Source organism: Dicentrarchus labrax, unplaced genomic scaffold (genome assembly GCF_905237075.1).
Source record: "Dicentrarchus labrax unplaced genomic scaffold, dlabrax2021, whole genome shotgun sequence".
Lineage (NCBI taxonomy): Eukaryota > Metazoa > Chordata > Actinopteri > Moronidae > Dicentrarchus > Dicentrarchus labrax.
This window is the reverse complement of record NW_026136703.1, coordinates 3,510,079-3,529,957: the sequence shown is the minus strand read 5'-3', so window position 1 is coordinate 3,529,957 and position 19,879 is coordinate 3,510,079. Positions and strand designations below refer to the sequence as shown.

Genomic DNA, 19,879 nt, shown 5'->3' with positions numbered 1-19,879 from the left:
GTGAAACTTTCCAGCTACCAGTCCACACTCCATATTGTGGTCTGTGGGATAGCCAAGTCCCTACACACTACCGTTTGCAAAAAAAACACAGTGCAATATTCAAAGTCTGACAGTCTGTGAACTTGAGCATTATTGCAACGTGTTGTACATTTTCGGTTGTAGATTGTTTAGGTAAATTACACCCTCACGGCGGGAACAGTACCTTTCCAGCCAAAAACCTTCTGGATAGGCCAGCGGAAATACTCTCCTGACAATTATTGCACCGAGATCGATCGGTAACTCTCTTAAGAATGGATCGGCCATGGTTGAAATGACTTTCTGTGTTGAGGAGGATGATCGAGATAACTGTCAATAAGCCTGCTCTTTTGCAGGCTTGGGCTTAAGGACTTGTTGCTCTGACAATAGCTCCAGATATAAATGACACCAGAGGAACCAAAAAATCCAGACTCAGGTCAAATTGTTACCAGTCGGGGTGTTTGGTAGCTCACCTGGTAGAGCTGTTATCCCATGTACTGTTCCATGTCTTCAGCTGTCCTATCAATAAAGCAAAAAGCCCCCAAAATATATAAAAATAAAAATGATATATGAAAAACAAAAACAAATGGTTAACAGTCTAATCTGGATAACTTCCACGTCTGACAACTGACTCTGATGGACATAAAACAACCTTTTTTGTTTGCCTGCAAAGTCCTTGTTGCATAACAACAACGGGTGCCTGAAGCCTAAATGCTTCATATGGAGATCAGAAACAACTCTTTTATATATTTTATGTATATTTTCTGATCTGCCTCCTTTAGGGAAATAGTTTGGTATGTTAAACTCTGCACAGACAGCATTCAAACAGCACACTGTAGGAACAAGAAGAAACACTGATGTTTAACTGGAGGAGGCTTTAAGCAACAAAAACTATTTGGTTAAGGTCAGGGGAAGATTGCCATTACAGTTAACAGAAATGATGGCTACTGGTTAGAGAAACTGCAGCCTGTTGTGTCACTTGTTTTGTCTCCTAGACAAGATTTATTTTGACTGTATAATATCATGATGCTACTTCTTGCTCACAACCACAAGGTGTCACTTGTCAGGAAAATGGAGAAAGGTTGTAGTCAGACTAACAATGTTTTTAGCAATGAGCTAAAAACAGTGGAAAGCTACACAGAGCAGAAATGTCAACCTAACCAGTGTCAAATAGATTTGGCATGCAGAGTATACTGCACAGTGTTTCCGCTTTGTTCCCAGGTGTAATACTGTATCGCTTTGGTTTCAAGACAATACAGTACGCAGCATGTGCGTCCCTGGCTGAATTAGATATCATAGTAACTTTATCCTGATGACAACAGGTGTGCTATTGAAATGAAGTGTCCCGTTAAGGAGGATGGGTGAGGTGGGTAGGCAGGTGATGATAATGTGGTGAAAGAAGGAAGGACCCCAATGGTCAGGTGATGATTCAGCTCTATTTACAAAACACCAGCAGTTATTATACTGTCAAAGATAGAGGTGACTCAGCATCACTCTTACACAGACTCATGTGTTGTTACTTAATTGGCTTATGTTTTATTTTACAGGTATTCATGTATTTATGTTCCTGCCATCTTTATTATTACACCATTTGTGTTAACAAATGCATGTGGGGCGCCCAGGTAGCTCACCTGGTAGAGCTAGAAGCCCCATGTACCAAGACTGAGTCCTTGCTGCAGCGGCTTCAGGGTTCGAATCTGACTTTTGGTAAATGACTTGTATAGCGCCTTTCTAGTCTTCCGACCACTCAAAGCACTTTTACACTATATAGCATATTCACCCTTTCACACACATTCACTTAGTGATGGCAAAGCCCATCGAACAGAAACTAACTCATTCATACACATTCACACAGGTTCAGTATCTTGCTCAAGCATACTTCGACATGTGGCTGGAGGAGCCGGGGATCGAACCAACAACCTTTCGATTAGTGGATGACCCACTCTTCCTCTGAGCCACAGCTGCACTTTTCTGGGTGTTGTCCCCTCTCTCTGTCCCCCCTTTCCTGTCTATCTTCAGCTATCATTATCAACAGGCAAAAAATACTTAAAAAGCAAAACATGTAATCTGTTCTGCTGTATTTACTTGACACATTATCTTTAACTGCTGTCTGCTGTATTGTAGCACTGCAAAACCTCTCATGGTGTGTGACTGTAACACTGGAGATCACTGTTACACATCCTGTCTTTTACTAAAAGTTAGAACCCGACCGATATGGGAATTTTGAGACCATAACAGATTCTGAAGAAGAATTCACCAATTACTAATATAGCGGTTGATAAAGTAAAGTTTTGAGCTTTCAGATTTCAATGTGGATTTTAAAATAATATGACTGCACAGGTACTCTCTCTGTACTTTCTTAGACAAATAACTTTATTATTGAATATTTAAGTTCAATATTCTTTAACATATTAAATAATTTATTGTCAACCAGTTCTAGCTGACGTTGCTGAGAGCTGCTTCTTCTCTCTTACTCGGTGCTGCTTGCCATAGCATTGTAAATCACAGCGCACTCTGCTGGATAAACTTTGCAGTGACACAATTTCTTCTGCAGCTACAGTCTACACTATAAAACCAGATAAGTTAATTTAACTCAAAATATTGTTGAAACTGATTATGTTGAGAATTTTAAGTAAAACTAACTCAATTTTGTAAGTTAAAAAAAATCTTGATCAAGCAGTAATTTTAAGTGACACTGACTGAATTTTGTAACTTTTATTTGTACTGTAAAAAACAAAATACCTAGCAAAAAGTTCTTACTTAAATTTTTTTTTTAATTTACAAAACTGTCACTCAAAATTACAAGCAAGAATCATTTTAACTTAAAAAAAGAGTTGTTGTTACTTATGATCAGTTGTAACCTTTTTTAGTTAAAAGGACTTTACTGTGTACAGCAGTGTGTCTCAAACATTTACCACCTGCGAAAATATCAGGCTCTCCAAGTACATTATGACCGATGTGAAATACAGTACTGTAGGCCAACCATATTCAGCTACAGACAGTTCACAGATTTATTGCTGGCTGTTGTTGAATCCTGAACCCGTTCAAGAACCAGAGCTGGTTTGGTGGAAAAGGGGTCCTCCTGGTCCACACTTATCTTCCCGATAGTTCCCGTTTGAAGCCACAATTGCAGTGTTTTTGAACCATTCATTTTACTTCCGCTCACTATCTTACCAACACATTTTAGCTCATAACTAATTACTGACTGAGGTCTACATGCATGAATGTGACTACACAGCAGATTGATATATGAACAAAATATTACAGCAAATGCAAAAGAATCTCATAGTATTTTTATTTGACATTTTGTAGTATTTTTATATTATAACATGTTTCTAATTTATTCAATTAAAAAATATATTTCAGAGATTCCTACACATACCACTACAGTCAGCTTCAAGAAGTACATCTTGTTTCGAGATGTTCTAATGTAAGCCCTGGTGTACCTGAACTGGATGGATGGTTTTACTACCTTGTGTCAGGAAAATGATAGAAGACATGCAGCTTTAACCACAGCTGCCAATGTCACATCTGGAAAGCTCACAAATAGTGAGCAGACTGAAAACACTCCAGATAAACTGTTACACTGCCAAACTGCCATGCGCACATCATGGGAACTCCTATTATTTAATAAGAACCTGAAGGGCACTGAAGCTTACATACAGCCACACGTGTGTGTGTGTGTGTGTGTGTGTGTGTGTGTGTGTGTGTGTGTGTGTGTGTGTGTGTGTGTGTGTGTCTCGACCCCGCTTACGAGTCTGTGTACGTCTTTAAATGTGGCGTGCTGGTGCTGAGTAGAGGGCGGACCCGAGTTGCGCGTGCGTGCGCGTTGCGTGTGTGTGTGTGTGTGTGTGTGCGTGTGTTTGTGCGCGCGCGTGCGCCTCTTGCCTGCAGCCGCTGCCAGTCGCACCGAGCTAACAGCGGTTTTTGTACGTATGATGCACCGTGGTCGACGCACCTGTGAGGAGCAATAAACCCAGCCCCGGTACCGCCTGGTGCCCGCCGCCCCGCCGCCCCGCACCAGCACCGTCAGCAGCGGGAACACTGCTGCTGCTCACACCGACCTGGATTTTAAAAAGACTACGGCTTTGTGGAGTTTACGGCTGGATTTTAGCAGTTGGATACTCTGGCTGCTGTTTAACTAAGGTCAGTAGCGTCGTCTTTTCACTCCAACCTGTTCATGTTGCCTGTATTCGCTCCACCGTTCACTGTGTCGGGGGCAGAGAGAGGAGTCGCTTCCACAGGAGGTATGAGGCTGGAGTTTCGACTCCTGGCGCACAGGTATCTCGGAACTTGCCACTTTTCCAGGACTTTTTCCAGTTGGTGCGCACCGGGAACGCAGATTATGGCGAGCCGGAGCAGGTGCGAGTCTCCTTGAGGGAACGGGAGGCGTTTGTGGGATTCAAAAACGGGAATTTCTGCCATGTTGGCCTCTAAATTCCCCGGTGGAACAGAGACACCGTGACAGGCGGGTATACAATTACACAGGTCCTCTCCGCTCCCCTGAGGCGATGTTTATATGAATTATAAATGTCATTTTTTTTTTATCACATATCTTACAAATACAGCCGAGTGCCGTTTAAAGCATTCCTTCGCTTCAAATCAGCCCCCAAAAAACGGCTTAAACCGCGACCCGCACGATTTCCTTCACCTTGTTTTTCGGGTGATGAATAATAAACAGGGTGTACGCCAGGTGTCCGGTGTCCGCGCATTGTTCTCGTCTGCAGCTTCATGTTAAAATGTCAAACAAATGCGCCCTGGCACAGCGCGCACGTCCCCCTCCGCCAACCCCGCTCTTTAAATATAGATGCATATTTATTTGTAACCGGAGCGTTCGGCCGTTGACAGCAGTTTGATACATGACCTTCCGCCTTAACGGAGATGGACAGCACGCGCCAGCAGGCTGCACACTTCCTTGCGATGACAATAACCATCACATTCCTCCATTATCCCGCTCTCCTTCCCGCGTTTAGAACCCCAGCATCCAGCTGCTCTCTCTCTCTCTCTCACACACACACACACACACACACACACACTGGCAGATTAATCAAACGGATGCTACGGTTGTTTTTTTTTTTTTGTTTTTGTTTTGTTGTTTTCCAGAAATGCCATGACGCTACAAAAATCAGGCATTTAGCGTTTTCTTTTAAAATTAGAATTCTCTCAAGATATCGAAATAAATGGAATAAATCCGTTTGGTTGTTAAAATGTGAGAATGATTATTCATGGAGGGAAAAATAAAATAAATGTTAGTGATTGGATGGCTGTGGTGATTTGGATTATTTGGACTCCCTGGTGGATCAAATGGCGTCCGCAGGGAGGTTCACTGAAATGTGACTGCTCTGCTCCCAATAAACTGCATTTCATGCTGCACGTTGAGCTGACAACTTTTTTTTTCTCCCCGCCCCCCCCTTTTCCATCAATCCACATTTGGAGGGAAAAAAAGAGCCACAGTCTGGGGCCTGCTGTCGTAGATAGATCAGCCTCAAATCCATTTCCAGGCTGGAATTTTAATTGAAACGAGCCTTCAAGTTTGTCACTCTTTTTCTTTTTTTTTTTTTTTTTTTCTTTCCACTGCGACGAATGCATGATGTCCCATTTCTGCTGCACATTTATCAGCTTTCATTGCAGGAGAAAGAATACGAGGCCTTGTGCAGTGCGCCATAAAAATCCACCACCTGCCGCAAAACACATCCAGGCCTCAGTCTGATGTCTGTGCGCCTCCTGTAGCACCTGAAGCTGGAGACATTGTAAGTGCAACCTTAAATTGCTGCCCATTGATAAAGGTGTTTTTATTCAGGTCTGCAGCGCACATTTCCGATGTGTCGGATTTTTAGAGTTAATAGGATTAGATGATTCTTGCGTTTATGCGGGGGAATTCCTAATCAGGCTTTTTTTTTTTTTTTTTTTCCCAAAGCGGGCTCCGGAATGGGCGTGACCCAGCAGCCTCAGAATGCGTCTGTCCTTTTCCCCGCAAAGGGCCCAAAGGTGCTCCATCACCTACTCCCGCACTGCTCCCGCACTCTTTAAATGACATATGTTGTGAGAAAGAAACGATTTCGTCCTTTAGATTGATCCAAAATATTACTATGATTTTTTTAGCACCTCCTTTTCAGTAGAAGGTGTTTGCTGCGTGCCGACAGTGAGTGATCCAGTGGGAGTATGTGCTCACTATTGACAGCTCCTCGGCTGTACAGTGGATAAAGATGACGTTATTTTTTTTTACACATAAATATGCGTATTTTCTGCAAAATATGACCCCCCCCCCCCTCTCTCGATTTAATTTTCCTTCTCGTTTCCTTTTTACGGCTGGGTGGGGGGTTGTCGGGGGGGGGGGTAGGATGGAGGCTGTTTTGGGTAATTTGGCTGTCCTGCTTTTTTTTTGGTGTTCTGGTTGGCAGCCGATTAACTGCGCTGACAAATCAGGCGCAAAAAAAGCCAAGGGCTCTCAAGGTAACACTAATCCCTCTGGGCGGGGACAGCCACATATTACGCAGGGTTTTTACAGAATGCTCTTTTTTTTCCTTTCATTTGGTGCTTTTGCTGCGTTCAGACGGTCGGTTGCCCCCCCCCCCCCTTCTTTATTCTCTTATTTGTTAAAGGTGCAATAGTGTGTGGCACTGCTGGGCCTACACAGTGTCTATTATATCTGTAGGTGTCTTTATTTAAATAGAAAATAGAAATGAGAGTGGTTCGGGTGGATCCAGGCCTAAATACGCACAGACATGGAACATCTTCCGCCGTTTAAATGCTGCTGATGGACCAATCACAGTCCAGATTAAAACCAACAAATAACAGGAGAATAAATGAAATGAAGCCATCGCCACACTGATAACGGCGCTGTGATGTTACATAAACTGCTGCTGCTGTTTGTGGGTGTGTATCCACGCCTTTGGTCGCTGGCGTGCACGTGTAATTTTTTTTTTTTTCATTTGTGCACGTGTGTACAGACATCCGCGCGCCATGTACGGTTCATTTCATGCCGGTAATGTGTGTGTGTGTGTCTGTGTCTGTGCGCGTGCTTGCAGGCGTTTGTGGGGTGCTGGGTGCTCTCTAACTGGGTGATGTAATGCCGTGAAGGGTGCTGCAGCAGAACCACAGAGCCCAGAGAAGGCGTGTCCTGCCTGCAGAGGAGCTGGATAACAACACGGTGCCCACGCTGCACCCGCCGCCAAAATAACACACAACACACACACACACACAGTCCCTCCCTACCTCATCTTCCCTTTTTCCTCCTTTTTTAATTTAATTTTTTTTTAACTTACCTGCATTTTATTAGTCTGTTTTTATTTCTGTCTGTTTCATCTGAGCAACGTGAGCAGCTGTGGGACATAGAATGAGGCCTGATTTACAAATGATAATTCTGCAAGGGATAATTCGCCTGTTTAAATTTTATTGAAGGGTTTCTTCAAATCAGCAGCTGGATTTTAAATTGAAAACTCTGCAGTGTCTATGTCCCTCTGCTGATGCATGTCACCCTGTCTTTTAAAATCTTTGAGTGAGGATGGCGAGAAGGGAGAGACAGTGCCTCGTCCCCTCTGTGCTGTGTTAAAAACCAAAAGCGTTAATGTGAATATATTGGTTTCCATTAAAAAGATAGAACAGAACTACTGATATTAAATACGTTCTGCGTAATCCAGTCTACCTTTAGATCATTGCTCTGTTCTGCAACAGTGCAGAGGATTTCACTTGCTGGGGAGATTTCACCCTGACACCAAGTGGTATATGAAGTCCTTTTTAGTGTTGTGCCGTATGATGATGTATAATGACACCATATCACTTTGTAAATATGAACTATACTGCTGTATCTCTTAATTATCTGTTGAAGTTAAGGCTGCAGCTAATGATTATTGTCATTATGAATTAACAGGGGCGAATCTAGAGGAGTGGCATAGGGTGGTACCACTAAAAACTCCCAGTCACCGCAGTTTAGTGTCAGATTTAACAAATTAATTTAGATTAATTTTAAAAAGAACATGTTAACAAATTAATTTCATGATCTATTATGGCTACATTTTAGACTAAGTTCACTAAAAAAATACGTATTTGGAAAAATGTCTAAAGATTTGGAAATAAAACAATTTATTGGTTTCCAGTGCCAACTTTTAGATATTTCTATTCAATGCATTACTAATGTGCCACAATAATGTAATGTTTGTGATTAAATCAACAAATATTTCTTAAAGTCTTCATGCCACCCTCTGGACACCCCATGAACATTTCTGTAGATCCGCCCCTGTTCATTAATCTGTCCATCATTTTCTTAATCCATTAGTTGATTGGGCTGTAAAATGTCAAATTGTGAAAAATGTTGGTCAGTGTTTCCCAAAGGTGACGTCCTCAAATGTCTTGTTTTGTGCAAAACTGAAAAATATTCAGAGGACTAAAGAGAGCAGAACATATTCCCAACAGAGAAAGTGAAATCAGAGAATTTTTTTAGAAAATGACTCAAAACAATTAATCGATTATCAAAATAGTTCTAGTGATTAATTGAATAGCTGACAACAGACGAGATAATTTTTATAATCTTTGCATCATGATATGTCACTGGCCAAAAACAGACATTCCTGTCAGTTATTTGTCTGTGAGTGGTGTAGCTCAATAGCTTTTCCAGCGATGACAGTGTACAGTACACATACAGCATATTGATAGTAATTGTACATACAGTATACAGGTTCTTTAGATGAAATAAGCCCGGAGAGATAGATATCAGCCCAAGATGGTGCCTAACTGCTCTTCCTAGAAAGGTCTGTGGCTGATTTGAAGTGTGCGTTTGCAGCGTGATGAAGAGGGAAGAGGAAGAGTAGTGTCAGGGTGTTTCATGAGATGCATGAGTGGGAGTGGATGAGGTGGAACATCGCTGCCTCTGTCCCCCCCCCCCCACACCCCCTCCCTCTCTCTCTGTTTCCACTCATCCTTCCCTCTGCTGTCTCTCCTCCTCTCCCCTCCGCTGTCAGGTTGCATGTCCTGGTCAAATGATTTCGGAGTGTACCACTGCAGCAGTGAAGACGGGCAAAAGAAAATGGCACCTCTTTGAATGCACTGATGCGGCAGCGTCAGTGTGCATATTTGGAAGGCCTCACGCAGAGCAATAGAGCCAATCAAAAAAAAAAAAATAGCAGCCTGTCTTTTGAGATATTATCTGCGAGCTGTGGAGGACATTTTGTCACTGTGTCTGGACGACATTACTGTGCGTGTGTTTTGTGCGACGATCAGGGCACCTGCTGTAAAATTACCGGCAAGTGGCATCCATTTAAACACAAGGGGCCTACCGGTGGGCTGATTTTTATTTGCATTTACACACACACACACACACACACACACACACACACACACACACACACTCCATCCAAGTCCATGTGGTTGTTAATAGGATCCGGAGTGCCGCCGCCTTTTGTCAGTGTGTGTATGTGGACTCGTCCCTGTGGGGTTCGTCAAAGAAGCCATTCACAGAGAACAATGATCCATGCCGTTTAGCCTTTTAACCCCTGACGCTCCCTGCACTGCAACAAAAGACAAACACACTCTCTCTCTCTCTCACTCACACACACACACACACACACACACACGGAAACATACTGAACTGCAAATGATGCCAGAACAAGTCTGCATTTGTAAACAGGAGTGTAAAGTATTTATGGTCTTGTGTGAATGCATAGTAGCACAGGGGCTCGTGTGTGTGTGTGTGTGTGTGTGTGGCCAAGGTAGTGATCCATCTCTGATTAGCTGACAATATTAAAGCAGTAAATATAAGTAATGGAAAAGGACTGATTTAAAAAGACACAGTCAAAAATGAACAAAAAAGGGAAACCAACTTTCCTTTGTAATTGTCAGAATAATAATAATAAATGATAACTAATTGAAGTCTGTAGATTACTAATGTTTCCAGTGAGTGAAAAATGCTCTGTTTGGAAATCAACAAAAGACAGATTTTAAATATTTGACAAATGTATAGATATTTTAATATATTTAATTAAATGTTGTTAATCAACATTGCTCCAAAAAGTCAATTAATCCTAATCCTATTCATAATCCTAACAAATAATACAATATGCACACTGGCTATGGCTCAGGAAGAGCTTCTGTGTGATGTCAGAGCTGGACAGCATTGATTGGCTGATAATCTCTTATTTAATAGAAGGTTGATAAGCAGCTCAGTATAGATCTAACCCTGGAGAGGAGCCTCTGCTGAGGGTTGATAACGGCTCAGAATAAAGAGAAATTAATCTCATGGTTGGAAATGTTTTTTGGTGAAGGAAATGTATCTGTTTGCTTGGAAATAATTCTAGATATTCAACTGCTAAAAAAAAAATAGAGGTCCTTATTTCTTTGTATGATTTTATTTGTAGGTTTAATTTGAGAATTGGTGGATTACAGTAGAAATAGACAGTGACAAATAAGACCATTTCCAAAATAAACTCAGGTTATGCTGACTAACCACTGTAATGTTTCTATCTCATCCCAGTTGATAACATAACAAAAAAAAAACACAATTATACCTTGACTGAAATAAATTAACACATTTAAAAATATATATTTTTAAACAACCTTCGGGCTCAATGACTACTACAAATCTGCTTTCTAAAAGATCCTGTTTTAATTAACCCAGGACTATTAAACTGTTCGATTTAGTGCTCAGCTTGCTTCAGATATTTAGTTTTGAATGAATCATGCAATCGCAGTGATGATAAAGCGTGTTACTGAGTGATGAGTGGTGACAGCTCTCCACAGCACATGCAGGGCCTAAGCTTTTCTCTTATTGGCTGCTGCCTCCTTATGTCAGAGAGGCTGTCCAAAACTTTCCTAAGATGGAATCCAAGGTTTGATCATGCTTACAAAACAAAAACAGTCAGTGTCAAATGTATGTTTTGACAGGTGAAAAATCTGAAAAGCACGGGCCTGTTTTCATTTGAATGTGTATAATGTTCCTTCCAAATATCTCCATCATAATTGTGGGTTTTAAGAACAGCAATTACCTATATTTGTTATTAATATTCCAAATGCAATATATATAATATAATTATCCCTATTATTATAACTCTGCCTACCTCGTATTTGAGTTGCACAGAACAATAGATTATCTGTGATTATACATTAATTTTATAAAATCACCACAGGACATTTATCAGAATATGTTGCCCTGCATCGCTTACTAGTTGAACAAGTTCTACATTTTGAAGTCATGTTTGATAGACAGTCTAAAGCCTTGCTCGTTGCTTTGATATTGCTCATGTCCAGTGATGTTTTGGCAGAAAACACAATTAAACCTACTGTTTCATATTTTCACAATTTGTGTCAGTCATGAACATTCACTCTCCAGGCAGTCCTGCTTTTGCAGTAGGGAAAAAGGGCAGTTCCAAAATGCTTCACTTTATTGTACCTAACCTGTTAGTTCCCTGTAACTAACAACTTTGAACTTATGCATAAAATTGTCAGCCATCAGCCATCCAAAAAGTCAGCGAAGAGAAATTAGTAACAGTTGAACTAATCATACTAACATAGATATGCTGTGTATAGTGGCAGTCATTGCACAGCAGTTGCTCCCATTGGCCCTTTTCCATACAGCTGGGGCATCCATCCTGAGCTGTGCAGTGAGCAGGTACGCTTAAATCTCACAACTGGTTTTCCATACAGCAGGACAGCATTATAAAAAGCATTGTCTACCTGGTGTGCATGTGGAGACGGAGCTGTTTAATATCAGTGGCGTACAGTAGAACATCTGTCTTATGTCTAGGATTATAGAATACTCTTTCCATTGATCAGACACTTCAGTACCTGTCTGAGTCTGTGGAGATACTTGGATTGCTGTCTTTAATTTTCCTTGTTGTGGAATGCATCCTAACGTCCCACTAACTAGCCCAACACTGGGCCTGAGAACAAGAAACTCATAATCAGTTCATAATCAGACAACTACATCACAAACATAATTGCCAAAGAACTAGTAAAAAAAACAATTACAAGAAAATCAAATAATGAAGCTTTAAAATCACCAAGGAGAAATCCATCTTGAGGGAAGTTGCAGTTCATTCAATTTAAAAGGTATGGAGGAGCTGACACTAGTTTTTCCAAGATTAGTGCGGACATACGGGATAGCTAAGGTTAAGAAGTAACTGGATTGTATACTGTAGTGACAATACTTAATTGGGAGAAGAAATGTGAGGTGGTTTGGAAGCTTTAACATTATAGCTTTATAGATAAATATGAGATGATTATTTCTTCTTGTCCATAAGTATGTCTGTCCAGCCTTCTGATACAGAGAGCAATGATCACTATCAGATGTGTTATTAGTGATGAAATGTAATGCACTATTATAAACAGGGTTTAGCTGATGTAATGACTGTACAGAATATCTCTTGTAATCAAGTGCACACAGCAAAGTTGACTGAATAATAGTTTTATGGTTAAGACAGACAGCCTTTAATTCTACACAGAAAGTCGTTAGATTTCTAATTTTTGAGTCCAGTGTTGAATAAGTCTCTTGGATGACAGTCCCCTGTCAAGCCAGATTCCTAAGTATTTGTGTGACTCAGCAAGAGTGATGTGAGTTGAAGTCCTTACTGGAAAGCAGAGCATCAAAGGCAGACTAAACACAAGTCAATCTGAGTTGGGATGGAGCCTGCCATATAAAATTGGATCATCTGCATAAAAATGTTTTTACTGATCGGAAGAATAATTTTATTTACACGTGTGTGTAATGTAAATAATAATGGACCAACAATATACCCCTGTGGCACCCCATTACCAATGGTAAGAGGGCTTGACTCAGCACCATCAGCCATGACAGAGTTCTCCCTGTAAGGTAGGCATCAGTAGCACATCATCTCGACCTAAAGATTGTAGTTTCTGTAGGATTTTATGATCAACATTATCAAATGCTGTTGAGGCATATAAAGCAAGCACAAAATATCAGTTTAGACACAGCGTCATGAGATACAAGTTTCAGATAATTGTAGTAGTAGTAGTAGTAGTAGTAAAAAAACTGGAAAATGCGCTCATAGCGATGATCGTGTTTCATAAACATAAAAAATAATTACACAAAACAAAATTAATCAAATCTTAGTAAAGATGCTAAGTCAATCATTTGTTGTCCCGCATTTTAACAGCTTTTTTCTGTTTTTGAAATTTAAACTGCTCATTACTAAGTACAATTGTCCATTTATATTGGAACATGTAACATATTTCATGTCTGGATAAGAGTTAAGTGACTTTGAAAAACACCCTACAGATACAAATGCATGAATTTAGCTCCTCCCTAATGAGGAAAAACTTACATGCATGATTTTAGCAACCAGCTACATGTCATTTTGAAAGGAAGAATAAGTACCAAAACATAAATTGTCTTAAATTCTATGCACGGGTAACACTACCCAATGTAAACACAATGTTGTAAAGAATACATTTTCCACAAATGTTACAATATTGCCAATCAATTCCAGTATAACTGTGTCCAAGTAACAGTTGCTCTCTTGCTTCCTAATGAAAGAAAAAATACTTGCACTGCACACTTTGGAGAGGATCTGTTCTGGTAGCTGACAGTGCTGATCCAGCATGTTGTAGCCTCTCTCCCACAGCACTTGACTTTGTGTTGGGCAGCAGTAGGTGATTAGTTCCTGTACCTCCACAAGTACATCAGCATCTGGAATCAGCTGCGCTGTGATATGCTGTCACCACCAGCCATCAGTGGTTTTCTCCTGGGATGTTGATAACTACCAATACATGATATAATGAAAGGGTATTCCCTTTAAATTCCCCAATGGAATCCCTCAGATTTTCACGATATTTTATGTTTTATTGTCAGATTATTTGAAGATCTTGATTTTTGTTTTAATTTATTTAATCTATTATGTGGTATTTAAAGGTACTGACACTAATTTCTAGAAAATGGTCCACCATCACCAGATGAACATAACTTTTTTTTAAATACACTTCTAATTTGATATTTAATCTGCTGAATGTGTATATTTTGGAGGAAATGTAATTGCTGCCTGGACCATGTTCACTGGCAACGTTTTTCAGTCGTTTCAGTCCTGGAAGTGCTATGTTGTTCTACCTCAAAATTGTTTTGGGAATGGTGATTGGGGTGGATGGTAAATATAAAAGCGTTGGAAACCAGTGACTGGGGTTCATATCTTGCGTGCTATTATCGCTAACTCTGCAGAGCTCTTTTGCCTCTTCCACGGCTTTAACCTTTATGGTTCTGGTTGAGCACTTTCATCAACCTGGTATCCAGCAGTAAATGATTTCAGTGAAAACATTCCAGTAAATCTACTGTACACCTTCCCAGCACCAGTAGACATGTAAAATAATTTTTCTCTGGAGTTGTTGGAGACCAAACCAAAGTTAAAAGGAGAGTCAATATTGGACTTAAAACATTCATCAAGGGAACACAAAACATGACTCTAAATGAATGATCATTTTGCTCAGTGTCTGCTGAATGTGTAAACAGGCAGCTACCTGCTAACGTAGGTCTTGTTAATAATGTCAAATATGTGCGACGTTGCGCTTGTTGTGGAGTTCTGCCCCCAAGTGGCCAAAAAGAGATTAGTGCTGCTTTATTTGTGAAAGATGGTAGTTGTGCTGACCACTGTTTGTGTCCCATGTGAAAACCAAAAGTAAGGCATTTCTTTTAAGTAACATGTAAGTTATGTGAGGTACGTTCCATAAGATAATTTTATTCATGTGCTTAAGTCAGGTATGTACTTAGGGTCTTTTCCTAAACCTAACCAAGTAGTGGACGTTTTTGTGCTTAACTGTAACCAAACTGCGACTGCGTGAGGACGTGCCTGAGGATATTGAACTAAATAAGTTAACAGTGAACTGATAAGCTAGAATGAAGATTTTGCAGCTTTGCAGATTTCTTACATTTTTAGAAGTACCAATGTAATCTTTCAGGAGACAGTTTTATGTGTCAATATTTTATTTTTTTTATATGAAAGTATATTTTTATATATACAAAATAATAATATTTAGCCACTGGATCTTGCATCACTACCTACTTGTGTTTCTCTGTGCCTGTGTGCAGAACGTTGTCTCTCCAGGCTGGTCATCAGATAAAGGCAGTCTGCCTGGCTGGCTGATAGTCATGCACTGCCATGAGAATAATGAGGCTAATTTACGCAGCAGATGACTGATAACTCCCAACAACCTTTGTGGAGGAGGGAAAAATGCAGCAATATCACAGGCACTTTTAATTAGGATTGGTGACTGCCAACAGTACAGTACATGTGAACAGTCCACTAAAATAAAGCCACTCTTCTTTCTAAGAAACTGAATGCTCAATATGTGTCACGTATTATCTTCATTACAACAACATCCTTGTAATGTAATGTAGTTTGTGTTAATTGTATCTATCAGGACTGTCACTACCTCTGAGGACAATGAGATAATAATCTGGGGCTGTTTGCATTTTACACTGGTTATTTTATAGGTTGATTCCAGTGTTTTAGTATTATCTCCCCACCAGTTTCATTTTAGTAGTGTTGGAGTTGCTGTCCAGAAAGAAAAAAAAAAGTTGATTTAGAATATTTCACAGTTTGACAGTGCTCTAAACGAATGTGCAAGGTAAAGTCAGTTGTGGAAGAAGTGTTCAGGTCTTTTTCAAAGTACAGATACAGCAATATAGAAATACTCCATTTAAATGTTACTTAACTAAAAGTACAGAAATAGTATCACCAAAAGGTACTTCAAGAATCAAAATAAAAGTACTACTTATAATAAATTACTAGTAAAATCTTTTGGCTGTTGTGAGTTATGCCTTATTATATATTACATTATTAGATGATGAATATCATCGCTTCAAATTTTCCAAAGCTGCGGTAGGTAATTTTTTGGTATATTCACTGAAACTGTATCCTGACAGTAGTACATGAGACAGATGATCTGGGAAAAAATCTGGTTCCTCTGGTTCCTCCTAGTGCTCCTAATGGCATCTGCAAGAATACACCGGGCCTGAACAAAAACAACCAATCAGTCAAGAATGAAAGCTGATTGTTGATTCTCAGGTCATCAAAAATTGATGCTGGGAATGAGACTCATGGTGCTATCCATTTGTCTCGTGAACTCGGAGCCCGAGTTGTTCTGCCGCGAGAACGTGATGTCATTGCCTGGCTTGTACCACTTATAGCGTTCCATTTGTCTTTGGGCATTAGGGGTCAGAAAGAAGTGCAGCAGCTGTGTTGTTATTGCTTGTGGCTCTTCTAAACAAGCTCAATGTGAAATAATATGTTTTTCTACAGAAACACTAACATTTCAATTAATTCTGTCATTTCAAGTCTTACATTTCAATAATATTTTGCCATTTTCGCCTATTTCCATTTCAACAAGTGCTGTGGCGTTTGTCTTGAGCCACCAGGGGCCACCAGGGGCCTCCAGCAGCCACCAGGGGCAGTGTCAGGCTAGTGTTATTGTTAGTTACATTAGCCTATTTAGCAAACCAGCTCGAAAACAAAACTTTACATTGTATTGCACGCACAGCAACACCGTGCAATGCATAAATTGGTGACTGGACTAAAGCAGCAATGTAAACAGTGTGTAGGGAAATTTAAAATCGACATTAAAACGACCAACGTAGTACAAATACAAAGAAAATACATCTCAATATGGGCGCTGCCATCTTTGTTTTGCGGGGTCGTACGTACCCCCGGTCCAGCTCGGGGTACCCTGAGGCACCCCGAGCTGGATGGCTGAAATTCCGACCAAAAGGGGGTGTGTCTCAGTGAAATGTCCCGAGATAGCTGCGAGATTTACACTTTCCAACTCGGGTTCCGAGTTCACGAGACAAATGGATAGCACCATCAATCATCAAATATTTTCAAGCCAACAGCCCAAAGCTTCATTCCATCTTCCTTAGCTCTGAGCGTTTTTTGTCGTGATATTGTTGTATATCTTCCCATTACTACACTACACATACATAGAACATGTATACAAATATTTAAATGTAATTGTACATGTATCACATCTTAACAACATAAGAAATCTAAAGCTGTTGCCTACATTGCCTAATAGTAGAAGCCTACCCTGTGTGATCAATATCAATACACAGTATTTAAGAACTCCATTGTGTTTTTTATGTAAAATTTTAAATCTGAAAAGTAAATATAGCTGTTAAATAAATGTAGTAGACTACAAGTGTGAAGTAGCAATAAATGGAAATACTTAAGAGGTACTTGTGTTTAGTTACTTTCTACCTGAGTGCTGTAAACCACAGGTATCCATAGCAACAGCACTGATGCTTCAGGCTTTTTTATTCTCTCAGGGCACCTTCTTCACGTATGTAACATCTTATATAGATTGTACACATACATGTCATGAGCTGTTCTCATGGGGTTTACATGCAAGAAAGCACCCCAGGATGTGTGTTGTAGTGTTAGCAGTAGTAAAATCAATGCTAATGGACCCAATGTAACCCTCTGCCTCTTTCTCTCTGACAGTGATGGAACCAAGAGCGGCCACTGGATCCCTTGTCAGCTCCATTTCACAGTGGACAACATGAAGGAGGAACGTCTACTCGCCCTGATAGCCAGAGAAGTCCATTCCATCAGACCGTGCACCATGAGTCTTGATAGCATCTGTTCTGAAGTGTAAAAAACCCCCAAAAAACAAAACTCATTAATACATCACCTCCTCCTCTCTCCCTCTGCCGGTCCTCTCTTTAACACTTAGGAGGAGAGCAACAATACCTCCATTCCTACTGGACAATTTGCTGATGTGATTGACCTTAAGACTGTTAACCACAACGACTGTTCTCCTACTAGTGCTCCTTTCCCCCTTTAAAAACATATTTTTATAAGAAATATTTATCTGAATATATCTCTGCACATATTGTGGATAAAACTGTGGATCCTTGAAATTCCGCCTAATCACCTGAAGGTTCGATTTCATTGATTCCCCATCAGACACCTTCTTGGATTAATATTTTTTGCAGCTATGGATCTTGTAGGTTTTTCTATCAGGCTGCAAGTGTTCCTCAGCACATGTCTGGGACTGGAATTTTTAGGCACACCAGGTCAGTGGGCACGCTACCTCCGCTGGGACGCCAGCACCCGCGGTGACCTCAGCTTCCAGTTCAAGACAGAGGCCTCGGAGGCGCTGCTGCTGTACTTTGATGACGGAGGCTACTGTGACTTTCTGCAGCTGGCGGTGGTGGAGGGCCGACTGCAGCTGCGCTTCAGCATCGACTGTGCTGAGACCACGGTGGTGTCCGACAGACGGGTGGACGACAACAGCTGGCACTTTGCCACTCTGAGCAGGTATAACCTGCGCACAGTGCTCGTACTGGATGGCCAGGCCAAAGCAGATGAGGTGCGGCCTCAGCGTCTGTTCATGAAAATAGTCAGCGACCTGTTCCTGGGTGGAGTGCCTCAGGATATCCGCAATGGTGCGCTCACACTGCCCACGGTGCGAAACATGCAGCCCCTCAGGGGCACAATTACAGACCTCAAATATGGCATCTCACAGCCCCTGTTCCTGGGAAGCCTTAAGGTGCCCCTGGAGTCAGAAGGGTGGTGCACCATGAACCCGTGTGAGAACGGCGGTACGTGCTCAGTGGTGGATGGAGAGCCGGTCTGCGACTGCTCCAAAACAGAGTACAAGGGCCGCTTCTGCAGTGAAGGTAAGGCACGCCTTCAAAGCCTCTGACACTGCTGTCGTTAACTTCTACGTTTGAAAATTGAAAACTTTGCAGTCTAACCATTTCATTTTTTATTTATTGCCAATCCAGCTGAAGCCATCACGTTAAAATTGCCTCAAAGCCCACTGCAGTTCCTGGGTGCGATATTTGTTTTCCTTGATTGACGCAGGCATGACCCGCCCTTCTCTACCTCTACCTGGCCCCTCCTCAGGGCCTGCCTACTTTTGCTCTGTGCTCCAATAGCAGTGGAGCAAATCTCAGTCAGAACCTCAGTCAACTTTCTCCTTTCCTGTACTTAGACATGCATAGCCCCGTCTATGTTGAAAAGACGAGCACATTTCCAAGATGGTTAAAAGATAAGTGACAGTCATATTTTAAGTTTTAATGTGAGCCAAACGCCATGTAACTAGCCTAACTAGATGTAAATTGGCTACGGAGTTACCTAGCGTTATGCCAACTAGCTATCAGATGTAAATAGCTAGCTAATTATTTATGGATGGTAAATTATCGAGCTAGTAAACTAGCATTTTGCTAACATTAGCTAGCTTAAGATGTGACTGTATGCATTTATCTTTTTAACCATCTTCAAAGTGTGGTTGTCTTTTTAACACAGATTAGCCTAGCACATAGCATATCTAAGTACAGGAAAGGAGGAAGTTGACAGAGGTCCTCATCGAGGCTTGCTCAACTGTTATTGGAGCACAGAGCAAAAAGGGGTGGGACTTGGCTTAACCTAAAATTCTTATCTTAACCCTGACCAATCCCAGTCCTTATGCCTTAACCTGACCAACCCAACTAACAAAGACAATACTAGCCAGTTGGAGGCATTGTGGGGTCATTCCTTCGCCATTCTAGGATAAGAAAATTGGCTGGGGAGCTCGAACTGCTGAACACATTGGAAATGTGGCCAGTAATTCACAGGTCTGGAACCAAATGACAAAATCCACCAAATAATGAATCAAAAAGAATTGGCTTCAGTGAGTTTTGGAGAGCTGCACCAGGCCAGCTTGGAAAAAGCATACTTGATTTTGTTGTTTTCCTCTTGTACAATGATCCAACTGATCTCACCTGTCCAGGGTGAATTCATTTGTCATGTTACCTTCTCATAACCTTGAAGGTTTCAGCTCTAGTCCAAGGATGGTTTCTGCTATTACACCAGGTATCATGGGCTCTGAGGCAGTTTGACTTAGTAGGCGTGCTTGGCTCTCCAAGTGATTGCTGTGTATGTGTATGTAT

At 41.0% G+C, this 19,879-nt stretch overlaps 1 protein-coding gene across 10 annotated transcripts in view; it reads left to right on the top strand.

The window, feature by feature from the left end:
- Window positions 1-3,833: 3,833 nt before the first annotated feature.
- nrxn3a (neurexin 3a) overlaps window positions 3,834-19,879 on the top strand; it is a 205,492-nt gene continuing 189,446 nt past the window's right edge. For 5 of the 10 annotated variants that reach the window (XR_007884295.1, XM_051396256.1, XM_051396252.1 and 2 more), the window contains exons 1-2: window positions 3,835-4,161; window positions 17,445-18,625. Coding sequence is in view for 8 of the 10 variants with exons in the window: in XM_051396256.1 (XP_051252216.1) it covers window positions 17,941-18,625 (685 nt within the window). In the remaining 2 variants the exon portion in view is untranslated. Of the gene's footprint in view, window positions 4,162-5,646; window positions 5,766-7,063; window positions 7,166-17,444; window positions 18,626-19,879 lie in introns of those variants that run through there. The other 5 variants (XR_007884294.1, XM_051396253.1, XM_051396250.1 and 2 more) reach the window with 4 other exon arrangements.